The following is a 22138-nucleotide window of genomic DNA, read 5'->3' on the forward strand; positions in this document are numbered from 1 at the left end:
CAATCTAGCACGGAAGCGTGCACGAGTTATTCTCGTTACTCTTGTTTCCACTTCTTCAACGACAGTGCTCTACTCGGAACAGGGTAGGCCCAAATAATGAGCGACAGCGTGTGCGCTGCGACGTAGATGCAGCAAATATACGGCAGCGCCAGCAGATTGATGCGATAGACGAAGCTGTCGACAACGCCCGATAAGCCGGATCCCACGTCTGTTTGAAATACAAAACACGGCTCATCAGCAAAATGGACGCGAACATGATGCGAATAACGATGACTTTGTCAGTACCTAGGCGACTCCAATTCAGGAGTATCAGCAGCACGAGGGGTGACGATACCAGGAGCCACAGCCCACTCCACAGATTCTTGATTACTGATGCCGCCGAGAAAGGGACCACACGCGCAAAGTGGGCCATCGGAATCGCACAGAAGAGAGCCATCGGGTAGTTCAGGATGCCTAGAATGCAATGCGCATACCTGATTATACACATAATTAGATTCCTGCCAACACAGACACACATTGCGCAGTGTTATAACGTACACAAGCATCGCCATCGTGATGAACTTCACGGCGCGCCATCCTGCATCCAGTTCCGGAATCTCTTTGCTTGGGTCGCTTTGAGCAGCCCCAATTTGAGTTGACCCCTCCTTCTCTTGGGCCGATTTCCTTTGCTGGTCAGCCTCATACTCCAAGACCTTTTTTCTCCAGTCGTAAATTTCAACACAGCCGGAGAATCCCACTATCGAACGCAGAGCAGGTAGCACAACCAACACAACTAGTGCCTGCACAATGGAGACGGCAACCGCAAGCATCCACCACCTCGAATTAGATGCATCACTTGGGTTGTGGGCTTCTAGCAGTGCAGTCGGCGTCGTAAAGTAGGCGCATACTCCAACTAGGAGCAGAGCGCACAGCCCTTCAACCACGATGAAGACTGTCAGAGCGAATGCGACGCGCATTCCGCTCGTTTTGTTCGCCAAATACAACAAGTGGGTGATAGCAGGTGAGATAGCCAGCGCCACTGTGTAATAGTACTCGCCTACGGATACGAAGGTAGTCGTGCTGGGGAGAACATAGAGGAAGAACGACTGATGCAGCTTTTCTTCCAAATTGCTGAGAGCGCGAACCACCATCTCGACGGAACGTAGCACGTCGAGCGTTGAAAGTGAGCGATCATTTGAAGCATCGCTCTTCGTCAACGACAAGGTGATACTGTCGATGTTGTAGCTGATGAAGTTTGCATGAGGGCCAGAAGGACCCGACGCCAGCGACGTCATAAAGTGCAGCATACCCTTCAGGTTTGCCAGGTAACTCCGGACGCCCTGCTTGTACTCTTCCGGGGCGTGCTTCTCGCTGAAGCTGGCGACGAAGTCGATCACAGACGAAACACAGTCCTTGTCGTTGCGGGCGCCAACTTTCTCTGTATCAGCTCGATCCAGAATGGCAGAGATTTGATGCTGACGGAATGCTCGCACGGCAGTGTTCACGAGATCCAGGTTCGGCAACTGGCCGTTCATGCCGGCGGTGTAGATTCCCACCGAGCCCACCTGCTTCGAGTTCAGCATCGTTTCCAAGTTCACAGCTGCGCGAATAACCCCCGCACGCATCGGCAGCGCTCCTTGCAAACTACTCTCGACCGGGTCCAAATGATACGCCCGCAGCCAGGCTTCCGTGCCCGGCGCATACCCGTCACTTCCATCCAAAGCACCATCTACAGCAAAACCCAAGACAATCACGATCTGGCAGCCTATAACACAGCAACCCACCGACATATCTTACCGTCTGCAGCGAGCAGAATCACGTCCTTCGCCAGCCACTTGGCCCTCGCCAGATACTTCAGCAGCGCCAGCCCCAGCGACAGCCCCGAGTAGTCTCCGCTGTCCTTCCCCACATTCCGATAGTGCGTCACCAGCACAATCGCCTCCTGCATCGACGCCAAACAAGTCCAGCAAAGACAAAACAAAAAATCAATCAGCACGTCAACTCCCAGCAGTCACAGAGTCTCTTCTACCTTCCCATCCGCCAGGGGCGAGGCCCTCAGCACGCCGTAGACGTTGGTCCGGGGCGTCGCTCCCCCCTCCACCCGGAAGCCTTGGCTGTAGGCTTCCACTCGGTCCAAGCCGCGCAGCTGCGCGTCGATCCAGTCCGCCACAGTGGAGCAGTCGTCCCCGCAGCCGCCCGAGGGCAGCCCCGGCAGCTCCAGCAGCTGCTCGTGGAAGCCCCGAGCGGCGTTGGCCTCTTGGTGGCCGGCTCTCGCCTCCATGAGGTCGATCAGCAGCGCGTTCTCCGACATGTACGTGCCGCGGCACTTCAACTCGCCTGCAGAGGCGTGCAACGGGGGGTTTAGCGTGAATATACTGGTTTTAACGGCGTAACTCAACGGAATAACTGCAGCACCGGTGGTGACAGTGACGGCGGGGTGCAGTAGAAGCCAAAGGAGCCCCAGAGCGTACGTGACCCAGCTGCAAAAGGCGTTAAAACACAGTGGAGGTGAGCGAAAAGCTGGTGGGATGAAAGCCTCATAACTCCGTGAATACGGGGCGGTTGGCAGAGCTAGCTATAGGAGGAGGAAGAAGAGAGAGAGAGCATTCCACCCACCACAAGGACAGGCAGCGGGACGCCACGTAGCCGCGCAGCCGCAGCAGCGCGCGACGCGCCTTGGTCGGCGGCTTAGTGGTGCTCATTGTCGGATCGCCAAATGGCGTACCCCTGGGTACGGGTACGTACCCCGTTAGAAATGGCTACTGGGGGTACATTTCCCACAGAATTAGAAGCATTAAGAAACCCGCGAAATCGGATCGCGATCGCGTACCCAAAAGCTGGATGGCTACAGTAGCCATAAAATGAGCCCAGAGCACGTGAGCGCGTACGAGGCCAAGCGGCAGCGCCGCATCCAGCGGAACCAGCAGCAGCTGCTGGCGCTAGACGTCCCCAGGCTGCCGCAGCGAGCGCGCCCTGTCGCCAAGAAGAAGCGCGAGTTGCAGTACCCGGGGCCCGTGCGCAGGTCGCTGCGTCAGCGCCAATTGCGCGACCATGTTGACTCAGTCGACACAGTCGCCGAAGAGACCGAACAGCTCCTGGCGCGGGAGTCGCTGCCCCCGCGGCCGAAGCGAGCCAAGTCCGAGCCCCCCGAGCCTCTGGACCTGCCTGTCACCCTCCCAGCAGAGCTCTGGGGCCCTGGGGGAGGCCGGAAGCAGCACGTCTCGAGCTCGCAGATCGAGATCAAGCTGGAGCAGTTCCACTCGACGTGGCTGGGCACGCAGCTGCTGCCCGTAGGCAAGCAGACGGTCATGCAGGGCCTGTGCCCGCCCGGGTTTGTCGCCAAGTTCTCCAAGATGAGTGGCGTGCAGCCGTGGAGCAACGCCGTCGTGCTGTTCGTGAACGTCGAGAGCGAGTCCCCGTACGACAACGTGTTCCGCCAGGAGGAGGTGGACGGACGTAGCGCTGTGCACTTCCAGTGGTTCGGGCAGAACCGGTGGCACGACGAATCGCCGCTGGTGACGAGGCTGAGGAGGGTGAAGAGAGGAGATGAAGCGCTGAGGCTCGACGAGTCGTTCTACGACGAGGAGGACTGGGAGCAGCAGCAGGAACCGCTGCTACTTTTTCTTCGACACACGCAGGTACGAGAGCGGGGTTTGTGCGGGGAGAGTTGCTCTTGCTGCTGGCTGACTGACTGACGCGTTTGGTTTGGACAGGGCCCTTATATCTACTGTGGTCGGCTGGGTTATCTAGGGCATCGGCCGGCGTCGAAGCCGCTGGAGTTTCGATGGCAACTCCTGGATGTGGACTCGCTGCAGTGGGAAAAAGTGCGGGGTCTATTAGCAACTTCAGATTCCGCTCAGTAGAATCTAAAGGGAATGAGTTGTCTTCTTTGTGGGTGCATTTAGCCACGCGTATTTTCACGAGGAACGAGGATAATTTACCCTTTAGGATACTTTGCAATACACTGTAGTAAAAGTAAAGAATATGCTCCTGCGTCAGGCGTTTGTATGTGTTGTATTGCTACGGTCGTGGACAGAGTACCATCACCGCTACAGAAAAACGATCATACCTTTTCAAAAAAGCGGGGATTTAGCTGTATTTTTGCGCCTGTAAAGCGACCAAATGCGTCCTTCTTGCCAGCACTGCTCAGGCTTCGGAAGCATCGGACTCAAAACATGGCCGAATGATGAGTACCGAGTACGGTAGCATATTTGAACGGTTTTACTTGATGGGATTCGGTGGTCGACGTCAACCTTTATAAACTGATAATAATACCTTTCAAATGTAATGACTGAGCGGCGGATAAAAGCCGCCTTTTATCGTCACTTCAAGAGCAAGTGTCCGTGAGCGAGTAAGAGGCCAAGCGTCTGCGCCGCATCGCGGAGAACAGGCTCAAATGGGTGTCTCTGAAATTGGTCAGCTTCGACCGCCCCGACGCAATAGCGCAGGAGGCCCAAGAGTTTCTGCAGCAACGGGCAGAACTCATTAGAGAGCTGAGGACGAAGAATCGGATGTTTCGACTCGAGGGTCCGACGTGTTCACGGGTTCAAAGTCGAAGGGTGATACAGCGTCATACACGCCTTGTGTCCGGGCTACGGGGTGGGCTTTGGCAGAACAAACAGGGTTTGCCTAATGAAAAACGCGATGGTGTTGTTCGACTCGGACGAGGACTACGAGTACATGTTCCACGAGGACCAGGTAGAGTCGTGTACTTCGAGCGGTACCTCAACTGTGGAAAGATACCCGGTCGTTGATTGTTCAGCGCCTGCGGAAGGTCCAGAACGGAGACGAGTGTCTGCGCTTCGAGAAATCCTACTATGACACTGGCGATGAGGCCGGTGCCACGAAAGAGCCTTTGCTGCTGTTGCTTGAGGACCCCGCGGTAGATATAAGTTTACTGCACTTGTACCACCCATGATATTCTGACATGATGGTCTCTCTTCTTTTGATGAGCAGGGGACCCCTATATACTGAGGATGGCATGCTTATCTTGGACACCGGGACTCGAACCCACCGGAGTTCTGATGGCAGCTGATAGGCGTAGCGTCAATGGACTGGGACAAGATATCCAATGCCTTGGAGCTCGAGTATTAGCCACATAATTTCCAGCGAGCAGACGTCTAAAAAGGATAGACAATGCGAGTTACTTTGTATTCCATGAACCGACGCGTAATTGGTAGATGGCAAAGAATGGAGACATCTGGGATAGACCAGAGGTTGGAAAAAAGTGAATTGGTCTGTAGTTTCACAACAAACGCAATGTCGTGGTTTCTAATCTTAAATTCTTCAATGACGATCCTGTGCCATGTGATAGATCACGCAACGCGTGGTTGCAACTTGCAACTTGCAGGAGAGAAGAATTCGGTTTCCCTCCTGGTGAATAAATATCGCCATCATGGAAAACCGTGTGCAAACGTGACCAATCGCGGGGTTGTTTATAACGCGATCAGCGGATGCACGAAATTACTCTAAGCAAGTGAACCTTCGCAAGGAATCCGTACACTGTAGAGGTAGTATCTTACAGTGGTGCAAATATATGGTCGTTTCTTACCAAATAATACAGCTTACAAAACATTTTCGAGTTTACGGGGAATAATATAACTAAGATTAAAAGCCTCTCCGTCTTTACTGATGGCAGTATCGAGTCTAGTTATTAAAAGCCTGGACCTCAACAAAAGCGAAGTAACAACAGTAGTATACCATTAGCTGCACTCCACCCACTTGCACCTCGTCATTGGCTTTCAGTTTTTTTAGACGTCGGATCAATTTGGTGCAAACTATTCTGCATATGATACGGGCGTACGGACGACTTGAACATGTAGTCAGCATGAAACATACTATTACGAGACATGGCTATTGCAAAAAACCGTACAGGCAGAAGTTCCTAAATTGCGGTACAATTCTACAAAACATGCAACACGCACATCACTCTACAATCGTTGCTAACGGTGAAGGTTGAAACATGTTGAACAAGGCTGATGACTCCATTGTAGAGTAATACGCATCGTGTCTGAGGGTGAAATCGAATGGTGGCTGCCCACTGTGTCAGAACTTGGTCGCTGCAAGACTCCATTTCTCAATTTTCCAGCAACCGACAACCTCCAAGTAGCCGCTTTCGAAAAGCGATGCTAGTTTACCGGGCCTTCGCAGTTGGGATATTCTGCACGTTCGCACAGGCGGTTGCTGCAGCGAACACCACGAAACCACTGAACGGGTGGTATCTTTGCTCTGAGGTCACCATTTCGGACAGTGCGGGAAGACCAACTACCCAAGCTGCTGAGTGCGCTGTCTACTCCACCCCGTTGTGCTACCCTGGCATCTGCAAGGCTCCGGCGACGGCGGACCCGGCAATTGGCATATTTGTGAAGCGCCTGCCTGCTTCAGCTGGCAACGTTGCAACAGCTCACAATGCGTGACCCCTTTCGGAGGGTCCCGGCTTGCCCTCCGTCGGCAGTAAGTTGTTTCGAGGCACACATTTTCCAGATCGAAGTACTGTACTAACCCTCTTTTGTGTCCCTTGTGGTGTAGTGGAGCAAAGGATGAAGGATCTTCACGTGCGTCTCGGGGGGAAAGTAAATGTTTACACTTTAGACCATCGCGGCACTGGACGCAGCACCCTCTTCGATTGTGTGGCAGCGCAGGCGATGACGAGTGGATCACGGGGCCGTGATATCAAAGGGACCGAAGTTCCTTCCTGCGCGAAAGACTTGCGTATCAAGTACGGAGATCTTGCCTCGTTTTCGATTACCAGCGCTGCATCGGATATCGCATCGTTCATTTCCGACTACTCAAACGGAGCGAGCACTTTCGTGTACGGCGAGAGCTACGGCACTGCGTTGGTCGAGCGTCTCATGCACCTCAATCCAGTTACCGTGAAGGGCTACGTTCTGGATGGTATCGCGGCACCCACCGGTGTTTCGCCCGACAAGTTTGAGTATTTCTCGATGTGGGATGCCGACTACGGCGAGGTGGTTGAGTATTTCATGAGTCTGTGCGGACTGGATAGCGCGTGCAAGACGCGATTCCAGTCGGCGAATCTATCGTCTGCGCTACGTAATCTGATGACAAAGATCGACAGCGACAAGAATTCAACCTGCGCCTCCTTGGTGGCCAACGAGGTCACAACTGTCCCGCCATCATTCATGTTCCGCTCTACCTTGGGTAAGCTGCTGAAAGAGGTGAACACCCGGACCCTCATCCCGCCAGTTGTATACAGACTGAATCGCTGCAACGCCAACGACGTGGACGTGCTAACCCAGTTTTTCAGTTTCCTAGACACGTACGCCGCCGACTCGACCCTGAACGACCCGTACTTCTCGAGCCTTGTCTCCTACCTCATAATGTTCTCGGAGATGTGGGAGATACCTACGCTCCCCCAAGCCCAGATGGAAGCGCGCTTGAAGAGTTCGAGCATCGCACCTACGGTCTTGCGTCGACGTATTGCGCTTTCTCGAAAGAGAAATCGGCAGCCTGTGACGCGTTCAAACTCGCAGCTACAAGGGCGACGGGATCTTCTACCAGCGTGATAAGTATTGGAACAAGGCTGCAACCCTCCCAGCAGACGTCAGTGTGCTGCTGCTGAACGGCAAGTTGGACCCGCAGACGCCGCACAAGTACGCGGAGTACATGCTTGAAGCGCTTGCCACCACCAAGAAAGAGCTCGTCACTTTCGACTACGCGGAGCACGACGTTGTGTATTCGACTCGTCTTGACGACAGCACTGACCCCGACGTGACCTGCGGCATGAAGCTGCTGGCGTCGTACATCAACAATAACGGCGACTTGCAGCGCCTTGACAAATCCTGCGTTGGCCAAATGCCCGCGTTCAACCTGACGGTGCCATCGTACGAGTTGCACAACTTTTTGAGCACGGACGAAGTGTACGACGGCGTCTTTCAATCGAGCTTGAGCTCCAACTAGTTATGCTCGTCAGTAGCGATGACGGCGCATTTTGCAGCGGACACGATGAGGTGAAACGTAGAAGCAAGTACAAGCCTGCTATACTTTCAAGTATTTGGCTGACTTCAGAGTAATTTACGCTGAATTCAGAGTAATTTTCGTGGTATTTCGAGTAAATTATTAATACCCCCGTTAAAAGTTCGCCCACTGTATCAATTTGCAAACATTTGACACCAGTGGTGTTGTAAACATAACGGGGAGCGCGACGAACCCCCTCGAGAGCTGCAGTCGACATAAGGGGCCGCAGCATCGCGCTTTGAGTGAGTAACATATTTAATTAGTTTGGTGAGCACTCGGTGCACGTTTAGAAACTAAAATTCCATAGTACATTTTTAATCTTTAAAAAAAAGTGTATGTTTGATGGTAATCCAGGCTCGCTCCTCACATCGGTTTTCCGGACTCCCAGTCCTCATCTTTCGCCAACTCGATGGACTTCCTCCGGAAGAGCGCATCGGCATAGCGTGTGGGCGACCTCTCGCCGGTTAATGATCCACTAGAGTCCGACACAAAGGAGCTCATCCGCTTCAAGACGCGGGCTTGAGCATTCGACAGCGAGGCACGAGGCGGAGCATGAGCAGCCAAAGCCTCCGTCAGTGCACGCATCGACTGGCTGTGGGTCCGTCGAAAGTTACTTCGTCGCGCTTGATCGTCAGCAACAGGTTTCGTTGCTGGACCGGAGCCCGTTCGTGCGCGTGACGCGCCCTGCAGCTTCGTCATGGATTGACTTGGCATGCGCTGGAAGAGCATTCTTTGGTCGTTCTCCTCGGTCGGTGCCGAGGTCAGCGATTTGGAAGACGCACGTTGTAGATCGGACAGTTTGTAACCCGCGTGTGCTGGGGGTGTAGGCGCTGCCGTTGGCGGTTGGTCAAGTAGGGGGGTTTCCACTGTCGATCGATGCGATTCAATTTCTGATGAAAAAGTGAAGGAGGCCTCTTTTCTAGAGATCGGTTGAAGCAGACGTCGAGTTGGATGCAGGCGGTCGTGGGTGTTAGATCGTTCGGAAGCGGTAGAAGAACCTTGACTGAAGAGTTCGTCCGCGTAACGTGTTGGTGATCGCTTTGAAGTTTGTCCTCCGGTCGGTTTGCTCTTCGAGGTACTCCCCGATGCCAGGCCAACGAACGACCCCATTCTTTCCACCAATGGAGCCCGTGTTGAGATTGCACTATCATCACCCGGTTCTGAGCGTTTGCGAGTTGGTGAAATCACTGGAGCCATTTGACGGGCTTGGAGCAACTTCAAGCTGCCCTTTAGGTCCTGCAAAGCCTGGACGATAGCGATCTCTCGTTCTTCCGCCTGTTTCAAGCGTGCTAGTAACGACGGCGAGAGTGTAGTTTGTGGTGATTCGTGGACTGCTTTGCCGCCTGCAGAGCATTGAACCGGTTCCACAATTTGGGACTTGCCACAGGTGGAACAGGTGCGCATTCGTTCATCACTGCCTCGGCGGCTCTTACTGTTGGTTCTATCAGAGCTGGACGGTGTTCGAGGTGCAACTGAATTTGCTTTTGGTTGCTGCTTGGGTTCCCGTCTCTTCCGTAGCTTTTCGCGCAAGTCAACCAATTCGTCGCGAATGTTCACTCCCACTCCAAACTTGAGCGTTCCATCGTTGGTTTCCACGTTCATGGCCATATAAATCCGCTCAGCAGCCTGGCGAGCTGAAAGAACTGGTGGCAGGAGCGGTGGATGTCCACCAGACTTTGCACACGCCTCTGCAATAGCCTCGGGGCTGTAAACTTTGCGCACGAGTTCTAACAGCGGGCAACGAGATTTGCACAACTCGTAGGTCTGCATGTAGGACGCCAGCATATCAACGACAACTCGGCGGCGGTCCTCCGGGTATCGAGCAAGAACAATCTGGAAATCTTCTCGGGAGAGCACGCACATCTCAACGTGAGTGATCGCCCGCACATTTGCGGCGCGCTGGTAGTTCATCAACAGTGCCATATCACCGAAGGCCTGGCCGCGAGAGATGAGAACGTCATGCCCTTTACCTCCACGACCTCCAGCGCGATAATATCTTCGTTGGGCTGCATCCAGCTCGTATACTGACTGCCGAGTGCCGTCGTCACTTTGATCTCCGTTGGCGGGGCCATTGCGATGACGAGGGCCCATGCCACTGTTATTACGGCCGAGACTAAACCCACCACCGGTGCTTCGTCTTGCTGCGATCGTTGTTGCGGTAACTCTCTCGAATCGATTATTCTCGCGACCGATTTCGCAGTAGCCGCGATTGACCATGTAAAATTCGACATCCACTTCCCCTTCCCGCATAATAAAGTCATTTGGTAAATACACACGAACGTCAAGTCGCAGCATCAGTTGCTTCTGGAAATCCGGCGTACAGTCCTTCCAGAATGGCACGTGCATCACCACCTCCATGTATTTGAACAGCACGACCTCGAGTCCGAGAGTGTGAGACAGCTCCTTCGAAAACTGCACGATCTCGCCGTCCAGGCACTCGTATTCATGCCACAGGTGCTCGTAATACTCGCGGATGCGTTCCCGTAGCGGTGGCGGTAGCTGTAGTTTAGTGGTCATGGCGAAAACTTCCTCCATTTTCCGCTGATAACTGGTGGTGTTGGCGTTGAAATTGGAGACCAACACGGCAACTTGACCGAACATCACGGCTAACACGATTGCCCCCACTATCACTGACAGCGCAGCGAACATATTCTGGGCAGCAGTATCGGTGGGGACCCCCTCTCCCTGGAAGAGCAGCAATGCAGCATAAAAATTGGCTGAGTACACGTCACGCCACGATTCGTATGCTTCGTCTGATGTTTCGTCTCCCTTAAGCAGGATTGTCCAGATGCACGCGATGTAATGACCGATACAAACCAGAATGGCAACAGCGCCAGCGATGCGGAAAAGGTGAGAGTAGCGGGAGTAAAGCAACCACGCCCAGATATTGTTGTGCCCACTTGCAGATTGGTTCGCGCGAACCAGCCAAATCATGCGAATAACCCGCATAATATGCGCCGAACGCTCGACACTCAGCACATCCAGCATCGCTGACACCCATTCCCCCCCGGAAATCATGCTGCTCATAGTGTTGGCACGCATTAGGAGCGGCACCGAGATCAGAGCGTCTAGGATGAACCGGGTTTTCAGGTAATGCGATAAAATTTGCCGGTGAGAGATGACCACAGTGCCTGTCTCAGTCAAATAGCACGTGTGGAGCGTGAACATGCCGTCAATCAGCATTAAGAATCCTATCACAGCGTCGGCACTCGCGAATGGTTGGTTATCGTGAAATGCGAGCTCCACCGGGAGCCAAAGCACGTAGACGATAGTCGCCAGCAAGGTTACAGCATACCGAGCTTGCGAGATCTTCGAGAAGGGAGAAATGGGCCTCGACAACCTGTGAATCATTCTCTCCAGCCAACCGAGTACATATTCCCACCTGCTGGGTCGATACGGTGGATGGTTCAGCGTCCCGTAGGTAAGGTTGTACTGCTCCGTGAGCTGCAAGCTGCTCGTGCCGCTTTCGAGCGGCGGGCGCCCGATTGGAAGCCCGTTGATGCCAGAACCATCGCTCAAATGCAAGAAACTCGCCTTCCGTGAGCCAGCGTCAATGGCAGGGGCCTGTTCATTGACATTGCGAGCCGATAGACGCGGCAGCAAATAGTGCTCCAGTCTCGGTGTGCGGGCTGTACGCGCGCTGGATGCAGCGCCAAAGTCTCCAGCCAGAAGGTCTTCCAGCCCAGTTGTCATGTTCGATGGCGTCCGTTGCAACTGGCGGATCTGGAACCGCTCCATCATCTCCTCGTACGGAGACTCAGTCGTTCTCCTGCGGTTGGTCAGTTCCGAGTGTGCGTGCATGTCGGACACCGAGCGGCGCAAACCCGACGACAGGGTCGCCCACGCAGGGACGGAGCTCGAGGGCGTTCCTGCGATGCCTCGGGTGGACACGCTCCTCTTCCTGGCTCGGTTTGTCACTTCATCCGCTCCTTTCGCGACCGGGTGCACCACCCCCGAGGGCATCTGACTCGAGTGCCGTCGTGAGCCTCGAAGAATCGTGCTTTTGGGGAAAACAACGGGAGTGTGGTTCTTCTCCTCGACGTGCTGTGATGCCGCCGGAGTTGGCGAGGCAGCGGCAGTGTTTGAGTTGTCGTCGTGCTCGTGGCTGGTGTCCCCAGTGTCAAGCACTTGGGGAGATTCCGCGTCGGACAGCGTTGTCATCGTCAGTCGCCAGGAGATCCACGCGCGCCCTACCTAGCTTGACAAACTGGTAATGCGTCGACTCGTTTTACTTCGGAAACCCTGGCCGATAATTTTACGGGCCAACGGCCTCCTCATGCGGTCGTTTCTCCGACTGTGGGCACAGGAGATCTTGAAACTACTTGAAGCAATGAACCGTTCAGGTGTGAAAGTCGGAGTTTCGTGTCGATGAAGTCATTCGGCCAGCCACGTTAACTGTTGGCGACAGTACTAACTCAATTCTTAACTCTGCATGAGATCTACGGGTAGGTCCGGTAGGTGAACGTCTATCGTTGGGAGATACCTGTAGTTCGATGTCGATTTTGGTGAGGCATCAATGCACCGTTGCTGTATCTTTCCAACTCACAACAACCAGCACGCAACTTCCAGTCGCGATGAGTGCCCCAGGCATCGTCGTGCTCCCGCCGTGTTAACTCCCGTGCCTCACGTCCATCTGCTTGAAGGTCGGCAGTATCTTTGTCGAGCTCATGCTGCATGGTGGCGTTGGCCAGTCGCCGCTTCAAGTACACTGCAAGCGATGCATGCGCCGAGTCCGGCCACTTGTGAGGCATTGCAAGCGTTATATTGGGTTGAAGTTGGCCCATTCGTCTGCTCCATGAGCGGCATCTGCTGTCGTTTTCGGCTCTCTGCACACAGGCTCCGGCGCTCGTCCGATTCATTCTGTGCGAAAACAAATACCGGGCCCGGCTACGGACAGCGAGGATTGATTCCCCGATTTGAAAAGTATGCCACCGTCGTACAGTACCAGAAATTCGATTTGCGACACCTTATCCATGCAACACCAACAAACAAAACTGAAGATGAAGCCACTGCTTGTTCGCTATAATAGACGGCTCCCCATCACGTTGTTGGTTCTGGGACGCGTATCAACAGGTGGGAAGGCTCATTTCAGAATCGACCGCCAAGCACTAAAGGCCGAGAAACCAATTTCTGCGGGAATACAATAACCGCAATGCGTTCGAGCTACTTCGTGGTGCTGCTCCTGATTACCCTCGCCGTGTGCGTCCAGGGTAACAACGCGCATCGAAACCTCAAGGGAACCAGCGTCGCCAATGAACAGAGCGACGAGGAGCGAATTCAGTGGCCGTCGTTTATCGAGAAGATTATTGCATCTTTCAGGGGGAGCCGTGCTGCTACCAAAGTGTTGAGCAAGAACCCGTTGCTCGCCAAGACTGTGGCAGAGAATCCATCGATCGGCAAGGATATGCAGACGCTGGCCAAGAACAAGGAGCTGGTCAATTCGCTCAAGCAAACCAAGTCGTTCGACGCACTCAAGACCGCGATTAGTAAGAATCCCCATGCGGTGGACGCCGCCAAGGCGGAACGATTCGGAATGACTATGATCAACAGAATCCGGAAGATCGAGCTCGTTGGAGACGTCAAGGGCATGGTGATCGTGTACGCCATCCTGTTCTTGTCACTAATCGGAATCGGTACCGTCGGCTTCATAAAGTACCACAATACCGTGAACAGTTATCATCCCTAGGTAGGAGCACTGGGCGACAGCGTGCTGCTTTATAGTTCGTAATTGCCTAAATAAACATCATTTTAAGTCGGAGGAACTCTTTCTCAACCTTTACTTTATATCAGTGCGAACCTCGGGGAGAAGTGGTAATGACAGAAGCACCAACACGCGAGCGCAGTGATCCATTTTGGTTTATGCCCGTACAAACATGTACCACTGTGCTGAAAGCAGAAGCTAGTTTTAACTACATGTATTATTATATTGCTACTATTAATACTAGTAGTAGTCTTGTGCCAGAGTTGAGCTCTTCTTCCATTACGGTTGTCACGCTAAGCTGTCTCAAAATGTTATTGTGCTTGACGTGGTGACGCTGATGAATAGTTTCTTCAGGATTTGCGGGCTATACTAGTACTGGTAAATTGTTCCTGTCTCGTGAGGTTGTTCCGCTCCGAGTTTTCAGCAAGCGCGCACAGGAACGATCCCAAATTTCCACCTCAGTCTGTTTACCGCGAGATTTCTGCCACGATTCTTGCCTTGGAGGTCCAATGGTCTGTAGTAGAGAACTGGGAAATACAAAGTTGTTTTCGGCCTGAAAGCCCTTAAGCTACTGCAGCAAATTTCGAGCAGCATTGTATTTCTCACATGAACAAGCCGAACAATAACCTAAGCGTACATATAGCTAAAATTATCGGAAATCATACAGCGGGAGGAGAAATGAACTGCATTATTAAACAAGGATTTCCATGTGAGCACACGTCGGTTGGCACCATAGAATTTCCTAGCTCGAAGCGGTAATATTAGCCAGCACTGTGTCTGATAGTAACGGAAATGCTGAACCGCCCCTAGAGATAGAAACCATCCCAGCATTTCCCTGCTGCTCAACTTCGTCTCGACTTACACTTGACCCACCCAGCTCCCTGTCTTGGACTTCACTGCTTCGGACTTCCCGCTTCGACAGCATGAGTATCGCTTTACTCGATTTGTTCGTCCCTGGATCAGGTGTGGTGCTGGAAGCTCTCAACACCCTCTGGGAGTATTGTGGCGAGATGAACGAGGGCAAAGACGTCTGCAAGCGGCTTCATCGTCGCCTGAAAGGTATTTTCGACGAGCTCCAGAAAATGGAGAAGAAAGGTCAACTTCCCTCCAACAACGCGCTGGACGAGTATGTCAGCACGATCTCCAAGTCGCTGGGCTGCCTGGACCGTTACCGGAAAATGACGCTGGTGTTTAGGCTGATCAGTCACCAGGAGATGCTGGGCGAGTTGTGCCAGATCAATGAAGAGATCGACGAGCTCTTTGGCGCGCTCAACCTCGCCACCACCGCTTCCTTGATGGACTGGAAACAAAAGTGGGAAACTGACCAACGCGTCATGTACGACATGATGGCTTCCTTGGTGAGCGACAGCGCTCAAGTCATGCGAGAATTGCAGAGCACCCGTGCCCAGTTAGAGGCGATGATGGTGCTCAAGTATGAGACCGAGCAGCGCTCCGAGCGCCAAACTAAGGGCTCGATAAAACTCATGACGTCGATGATGGGGACAGTTGTCCGAGCGACTTCGACGACAGTGGCGAAGCTACCGCCGTGGTTCATGTCAACGGACGAGGTCAAGTTCGAGAAAGAAGCCTTTGCTCGTGGCTCATTTGCTTCGGTGCACCGCGGTGTGTGGGGTCCCGGTACGAGGGTGGTGGTCAAGTGTTTTCTCAACGAGGACATCGTGGCCGATGAACGAGCCAAGCAGCAGATCGAAAAGGAGATCAACCTCTGGTACAAATTTAACAATCCGAACGTCATCCGAATGTTTGGAGCCTCGCATGTGAGTTCACCAGCGTTCGTTGTGTGTGAGGACGCGACAAATGGCGATCTCTGCTCGTATCTTGCTCGGTCGGAGAGCAACAAGCAGCACATGTGGCGGTTGTTGTACCAGGCAGCGCTCGGGCTGGACCACATCCACAGGAAGAGTGTGGTGCACGGAGACCTCAAACTGAACAACATCCTTGTGGGTGCAGATGGGTTGGCTAAGTTATCGGACTTCGGGTTGAGTGCTGTACGCAATACGTCAAATTCCAAGACGGCAGCAGGTGCAGCTATACACGCTGGTGCTCTGCGCTGGAGGGCTCCGGAGTGTTTGAAAAAGTCGCCGACCTTCGCCTCCGACGTGTATTCGTTTGCCATGTGCATGGTGGAGGCTGTGATCGGGGCCCCTCCGTTCGCTTCTCTCGATGATGACAGCGTTCGGGAGCTCCTGAAGCACGGTGAAATCCCCGAGAGACCAGACGACATGCCCGATGAGGCGTGGAACCTGGTCGTATCCATGACGAATGTAGATGCAACGAAGCGAGTCAGCCTTACACAAGCCTTGGCGAAGTTGAAGGCGCTTGCTGATGATGAAGCAAACAACTATGGACTGGAAAGTGCACCGATGACTTCAGAACTAGCCTACAACCACGTAAAACTCTCTGGATCTGCCAGCTCTTCCAATTCTCGACTGAAAAACACCAATACATCGTTTGCCGATCTACTGGTCGATTTAGGCGAAGCAGACGACATCAAACAGGAGAAAATTCTATTCCAGCTTGCTCGGAAGTGCGTGAACGTTGAACAGCGTGAGCCCATGTATGAAGAAGAAAACCGCATCGAAATAGTCACCAGCTTTGTGAGAAATGGACCGACCTACTTCGCCAAGTTGTACGCGCTTCAGTGCTTGAAGTGGGCCGTGATCTCAGATGCAAAGGTGTCCCAAGAAGACTTCGATGCGCTTCGGGATTGCGTTCAGGAGGCTCAACGGAGTGAGATCGCAGCTGTTGTCAGTGCCTTACAAAATGGCACCACGGAAGAAAAGGAAGAGGCGGCAGTGCGCTGTGCGTGTATTGCTACAAGAGCAAATGGTGACCGACTGCGCGACGCTGGATCAAAATCATCGTTCACTGCCTTGTTGAGGAGTAACAGTGAATCGAAGCTCTGCGCCGGAATGGTACAGCCTCTTATCACCCTACTGCAAACAGGGAACGACATGCAGAAGATCTGGACAGCTGAAGCTCTGGGCGATCTCGCAATGGAGAACGAGACGATCCGATCAGAGATTCTGCGTGGGAATGCAATTAAAACTCTGGTGGCGCTTTTGAAAGTCGGGACTAGCGAACAAAAGCATCGAGCTGCGTACACGCTGGGAAGTCTTGCGTACAGCAAGGATGGGAGCGCGAAAATTGTCCAAAAGGAAGCTGTTTCGCTGCTAATTGCACTTCTGCTTAACGGCACAGATGAGCAGAAACACCAAGCGGCCTGCACTCTGGGAAGAATTGCCCTCAGCAAAGGCGCCAGCGACAAGCTTGTGCAGGAAGGAAGTATCGCGCCTCTCATTGCACTTGTGCAATCTGGTAACACCCAACACCAACACGGAGCCACCTCAGCTCTCAAGGGCATCATACAATTTCGCTACCCAGATCGCGCAGATATCGCCCGAGAAAAAGTGATCGCACCATTAGTCGCTCTGGTTCTAGTAGGCTCCAGTCAGCAAAAGGAGGATGCGGCGAGTGCTCTTATGAAGTTCTCCCTCGTCGGAGATGCCAGTCGCGCTGAAATAGTGCGAGAAGGAGCGATTCCCCCACTAGTGGAACTTATGCAAAGCGGAACTGACCAACAGAAGCAAATTGCTAGGAGCACACTTAGAAGCCTAGCTAACGATGCTGACGTCTGCACGGATATTGCGCACCACGGAGGAGTCAATCTACTAGTTGAGCTACTACAAAATGGATCGAATCAGCAAAAAGAGCATGCCAGTGCTGCAATTCGCCTGTATGCATCCGAAAGCGACACTGCCTGTACTCAAATCGCACGGGAAGGTGGAATTTCGCTACTTGTTGAGCTCCTGAAAACTGGAAGTGACTCCCAAAAAGAAAATGCGTTGAGCGCACTCAATCATATTGCGTGCGATGATGACCTTCGAGTGGAAATTGCAAGTGAAGGTGGCGTTACGCTAATCATCGGGCTACATGCAAACGGAACTGAAGCACAAATCGAAATGGCTGCGGAAGCGATTGGAAACCTTGCATATAGTGCAGAGGTGTGTGCTTCGATTGCTGTTAAAGGAGGTGTCGCGTTACTGGTGGAGCTTCTACGAGGCGGAGAAGACGACCAAAAGGAGAACGCCGCCAGTGCACTAGGGAATGCTGCGGTTAAAGAGGACATCTCCGATGAAATTGCGCTACAAAATGGAGTTGAAGCGCTTGTGGAGCTTATGCGCTCTGGAACGGATACGCAGAAGGAAAATGCTGCGTCAGCGATACGAAACCTTGTTGCCGTCAGTGACGCACATTGTACTGTGGTCGTGGATGAAGAGGGAATCCCTCTCCTCATTCAGCTTTTGGAGGACGAAAGTGGAAAGATGCAGGAGAACGCCGCTGCCGTGCTCAACAGCCTTGCAAGTGATTCCGAAGCCTGTGAAACTATTGTAAGCGGAGGGGCAATCATTCCACTCATTGCACTCTTGGGCAACGGAGACACCAACCAAAAGGGAGTTGCTGCAGGCGCCCTGGGAAGTCTTGCCTACAATGACGACGTTTGCAGTGAAATCTTACAAGGTGGAGCCATTCCACACCTTGTGGAACTTCTAAAGGATGGAACCGACGAGCACAAAGATGTTGTGTTGTGTGCGTTGAAGAATATTGCGTGCAATAAAGAACTATGCTCGGCGATTGTTCAGGACGGAGCAATTGAACATGTCATATTTCTGCTGTGCTCTGGGAGTGACACTCATAGAGAGAACGCCGTGGGAGCATTGCGGCGAATTGCTGGTTTTACCGAGATTTGTCTGACGATCGCAAAGGAAAGCGGAATTCCACCGCTCATCGCTTCTCTCCGGGCTGATGACGACAGCCAAAAGGAGAACGCTGTTCTCATCATAAATTGGCTGTCATGCCACTACGAAAACCATGCGTCCATAGTACGCGAAGGGGGTCTTCACCCACTCATTGCGATTTCGGAGTCTGGGAGCGATATCCAAAAGGAGAGCGCAGCCGCCGCACTCAAAAACTTGTCAAGTGATCCGGAGACCAGCAATACCATCGTACAGGAAGGGGCTATATTGCCATTGGCTGCCCTTTTGAAAGACGGAAACAATAACCAAAAGGGAAACGCTGCTGGTGCGCTTGGAAACCTCGCCTACAACGATGAAGTTTGCGGTGAAATTGTGCAAGATGGAGTCATCCCACACCTCATCGAACTGTTGCGTGACGAAAACGACGACCATAAAAATAATGCTTTATGTGCACTCAAGAATATTGCGTGCAATAAAGATATACGTACTCAGATTGTACAGGATGGGGCCGTCGACGTGCTGGTCAGTTTACTACAAGTCGGAACCGACCAGCAAAAAGAGAATGCTGCCGGTGTACTCGAGAAACTTGCTACGCGTGACTACGATGATGACGATGAAGATGGTGACGATGATGTCCGCGCTGTTATCGCGCGTGAGGGAGCTTTAGCGCCACTAATTGGATTACTGCAAGAAGGAACTAGTGCGCAAAAGGAAAATGCTGCTGGTGCACTTGATAAGCTTGCTTGGAACGATGACGTATCCATGGACATTGTGAACGAAGGCGCTCTAGCACCACTCATAGAACTTCTCCGAAGTGGAATTGATGCACAACAGACGAACGCGATGGCGGCGCTGGCAACGCTTACCTTTGATAAGGAAAACTGTACCAAGATAGTGGAAGAAGGAGGGATTGAACCGATTCTTGAGGTTGTACGACTAAGGACAGGTGCACTAAAGAACGCGGTGGAAGCACTTGATCGTCTTGCCTGCCACGATGAACTATGTGCTGAGATAGCACGCCATGGTGCGATCAAAGTTCTTGTGGATGTCCTTCGAATTGGAGATAATGATACGCTGTGGTATGATGCTGTCAGAGCGCTTGGTCACCTTGCTTTCAGCGACGACACGAGAGGTGAAATTGTCAGCGAAGGAGGCATTGAAGTACTCGTTGAACTTCTTGGAGCCACGTCCAGCAGTTTGACAGACGAGGTCATTAGAACGTTAATACCCCTGGCCAGGAACATGGAGATTTGCGCTGCTATAGTGAGCGCAGGGGCCATCGCACCGCTAGTCGAATTCATGCGAAACGACACCATGTACGACGCAGGTGACCTTGTTCTGCTAAAGATTATTGCCAACCACAATAGCACCACCCGCCAAACGGTTGTTGAGGAAGGAGGCATCGATCCACTCCTCAAACGCTTGCAGGGTGGGTTGGAATTGCAAAAAGAAATCGCTGCGGAAACGCTGGGGGTCCTCGCTGCCAACAACGATGAAATCTGCGCAGCGATTTCCCGCAAGGAGGGCATTACTCCACTGATTGAGCTTCTGCAAGGTGGGACAGATACTCAAAAAGAGAATGCTGCAAGTGCGATTTATCAACTTGCTTGGAATGATGACGTCTGTGATGAAGTTGTACGCAAAGGAGGAATTGCGCCGCTTCTAGAACTTGTTCGAGACGGAACCGATCCGCAAAAACTAAATGCGGTGACCGCGCTTCGAGACTTAAGCTATGGAAACGATATCAGTTGTGCCAGAATTGTGCACGAGGGTGGCGTTGAGTTGATCCTTGGTCTTATGCAGAGCGGAACGGACCTACAAAATGAGGCTGCTCTCAATGCACTTCTAAATCTTACAGGTAATGATGAAGCATGCACCGATATCGCACGTTATGGAGGCATCGAGTCTCTTGTCACGGTCGTTCAAGTAGGGGGTGATAATCAGAAGGAAACCGCTATTACTGCACTTCAGAGGCTCGCCGACAATGAAGAGAACTTCGCTGCAATGAAGAAGACCATCCCTCTACTGGTCCGACTTCTTCGCGATGGAACAGACGCGCAAAAAGAAATGGCTGTGGATGCACTCGTGGAGTATTCTCTGAACAACGACGGGAATCGGGCAGAGATCGCCCGGGAAGGAGCTGTCTCACTCCTCGTCGAGTTAATGAAAACAGGAACTGACCACCAGAAGGAATACGTGACGGGTGCAGTTGGACTTCTGGCCTATAATGATGCTATATGCACTCAGATAGTAGCTGAAGGTGGAATTGCTCCCCTCATCGGGCTATTACAAGATGGAACCGACCAACACAAACTCAACATTCTGGTTGTATTGGATAAGCTTGCCTGGCACGACAATATCCGAGTTGCGATTGCTAGGGAAGGCGGGATCGCACCATTGTGCGAAATTCTTGGAGGTACTGATCTCCAAAAGGAACGTGCTATGGCTGCCATTGGCAGACTTGCTTTGAACGCTGACGTGCGTGCCGAGTTTTCGCGTCAAGGAGGCGTTGCGGCCCTCACTGCCATATATCGAGATGTAGCTAGCTCACATCGGACTAAAGCTGAGCATGCCCTGCGGAGTTTTGCTCGAAGTAGTGAAGGCTGCGCCGAACTTGCGCGTGGAGGAGGTGTGCACTATCTCATTAGCCTTTTACAATTCGGAGCTGAACAGCAAAAATTAAACGCTCTGGACGCACTTGGAATGCCTTCACTTGCTGACGAAGAAACCCGTTCCGAGATTGCACGTGAAGTTGGTATTGACCCACTCGTCGCACTACTAAGATCAGGGAACGAAGAACAAAAATCAAAAGCTGTGAGGGCACTGGAAAACCTCGGGTTCACTGGTGAGGTCAATGCTTTGATTGTACGTGAGAATGCACTGCTCGTTGCACTTCTGCAACATGGTACGGACCGACAAAAAGAGGCAGCAGCCGGCATTGTCGAGGATAGCAACCAAGCGAGGGACATTGACGTCGCTGAGTTCGTACAACAAAATGGGGTCACGGCACTTGTCACACTCTCGAACTCGGGAACCGAAGCACAGTCGCACAAAGCTGTTAGTGCACTGCGAAACCTCGCATCCGCGCCTGAAGTTTGCACCCAGATAGCAGACGCAGGCGAGATCCTGTTACTCGTCGATCTTGTACGTGTCGGAACTGCAGAGCAACAAACAAGAGCTGCGGCCGCCCTGGCAACTGTGGTTTGCAGCGAAAGAGTCTGTGAAGGGATACGAGACGGCGCTGTCAAGCCGCTCGTCGAACTTCTACAAACTGGCACCAATCAGCAACGGGGGTTCGCCGCCCAAGCTTTGAAGAATTTTGCTCGCAACGACGACATTCGCGCTGAAATAGTACGCGAAGGCGGCGATAATAATTTGCTGCAGTTGGGCACGACTGGAGATGATAACGACAGTGCTCCTGCTGAGCAGTCAGAGGGAACTGACGAACACCCACCACAGCCGCCAAAAGGAGGCTGCTGCGTCATCCTATAGTGAGTGAGTTGACGTTCATAAAAAAGATAACTAACTACATGTAACTAACTAACTAACTAACGTTACTAACTTCCACTTCTCAATCTCGCTAAAAAATTGTTTGTGTTTTTGGCGCCAATCGTTTTAAGTTTTGGCGCGCCTCGAAGTTCGTTTTCATTTAATTCCAGTATACGCCTCTCCACTCGCACTTAGCGCGGAGCCAGCCACCAGC

The 22138-nt window shown here is 52.6% G+C and overlaps 6 protein-coding genes across 6 annotated transcripts; 4 read left to right on the top strand and 2 right to left on the bottom strand.

Annotated features, from left to right (window-relative positions):
• Positions 1–35: 35 nt before the first annotated feature.
• IUM83_02531 (uncharacterized protein) lies at positions 36–2681 on the bottom strand (the record flags this gene model as incomplete). Its single annotated transcript, XM_067926457.1, has 7 exons — positions 36–208; positions 286–473; positions 538–1708; positions 1777–1921; positions 2009–2316; positions 2395–2459; positions 2596–2681. 7 exons carry the CDS (start codon positions 2679–2681, stop codon positions 36–38), a joined length of 2136 nt encoding a protein of 711 aa, XP_067796665.1.
• A 159-nt stretch (positions 2682–2840) lies between these two features.
• IUM83_02532 (RxLR-like protein) lies at positions 2841–3842 on the top strand (the record flags this gene model as incomplete). Its single annotated transcript, XM_067926458.1, has 2 exons — positions 2841–3617; positions 3693–3842. 2 exons carry the CDS (start codon positions 2841–2843, stop codon positions 3840–3842), a joined length of 927 nt encoding a protein of 308 aa, XP_067796417.1.
• A 2781-nt stretch (positions 3843–6623) lies between these two features.
• On the top strand, positions 6624–7899 carry IUM83_02533 (putative serine protease family S33; the record flags this gene model as incomplete). The annotated part of the gene is made up of 2 exons (XM_067926459.1): positions 6624–7333; positions 7473–7899. The coding sequence occupies 2 exons, from the start codon at positions 6624–6626 to the stop codon at positions 7897–7899; spliced, it is 1137 nt and encodes a 378-aa protein (XP_067796483.1).
• Positions 7900–8319: 420 nt separating this feature from the next.
• Positions 8320–12117, bottom strand: IUM83_02534 (Voltage-gated Ion Channel (VIC) Superfamily; the record flags this gene model as incomplete). The annotated part of the gene is made up of 2 exons (XM_067926460.1): positions 8320–8474; positions 9390–12117. 2 exons carry the CDS (start codon positions 12115–12117, stop codon positions 8320–8322), a joined length of 2883 nt encoding a protein of 960 aa, XP_067796367.1.
• A 991-nt stretch (positions 12118–13108) lies between these two features.
• On the top strand, positions 13109–13642 carry IUM83_02535 (putative secreted RxLR effector peptide protein; the record flags this gene model as incomplete). The annotated part of the gene is made up of 1 exon (XM_067926461.1): positions 13109–13642. One exon carries the CDS (start codon positions 13109–13111, stop codon positions 13640–13642), a length of 534 nt encoding a protein of 177 aa, XP_067796451.1.
• Positions 13643–14580: 938 nt separating this feature from the next.
• On the top strand, positions 14581–21748 carry IUM83_02536 (Serine/threonine protein kinase; the record flags this gene model as incomplete). The annotated part of the gene is made up of 3 exons (XM_067926462.1): positions 14581–16996; positions 17708–18069; positions 21599–21748. The coding sequence occupies 3 exons, from the start codon at positions 14581–14583 to the stop codon at positions 21746–21748; spliced, it is 2928 nt and encodes a 975-aa protein (XP_067796452.1).
• Positions 21749–22138: the final 390 nt, after the last annotated feature.

The sequence above is a fragment of the Phytophthora cinnamomi genome (genome assembly GCF_018691715.1).
Source record: "Phytophthora cinnamomi strain GKB4 chromosome Unknown Contig16, whole genome shotgun sequence".
NCBI lineage: Eukaryota > Oomycota > Peronosporomycetes > Peronosporales > Peronosporaceae > Phytophthora > Phytophthora cinnamomi.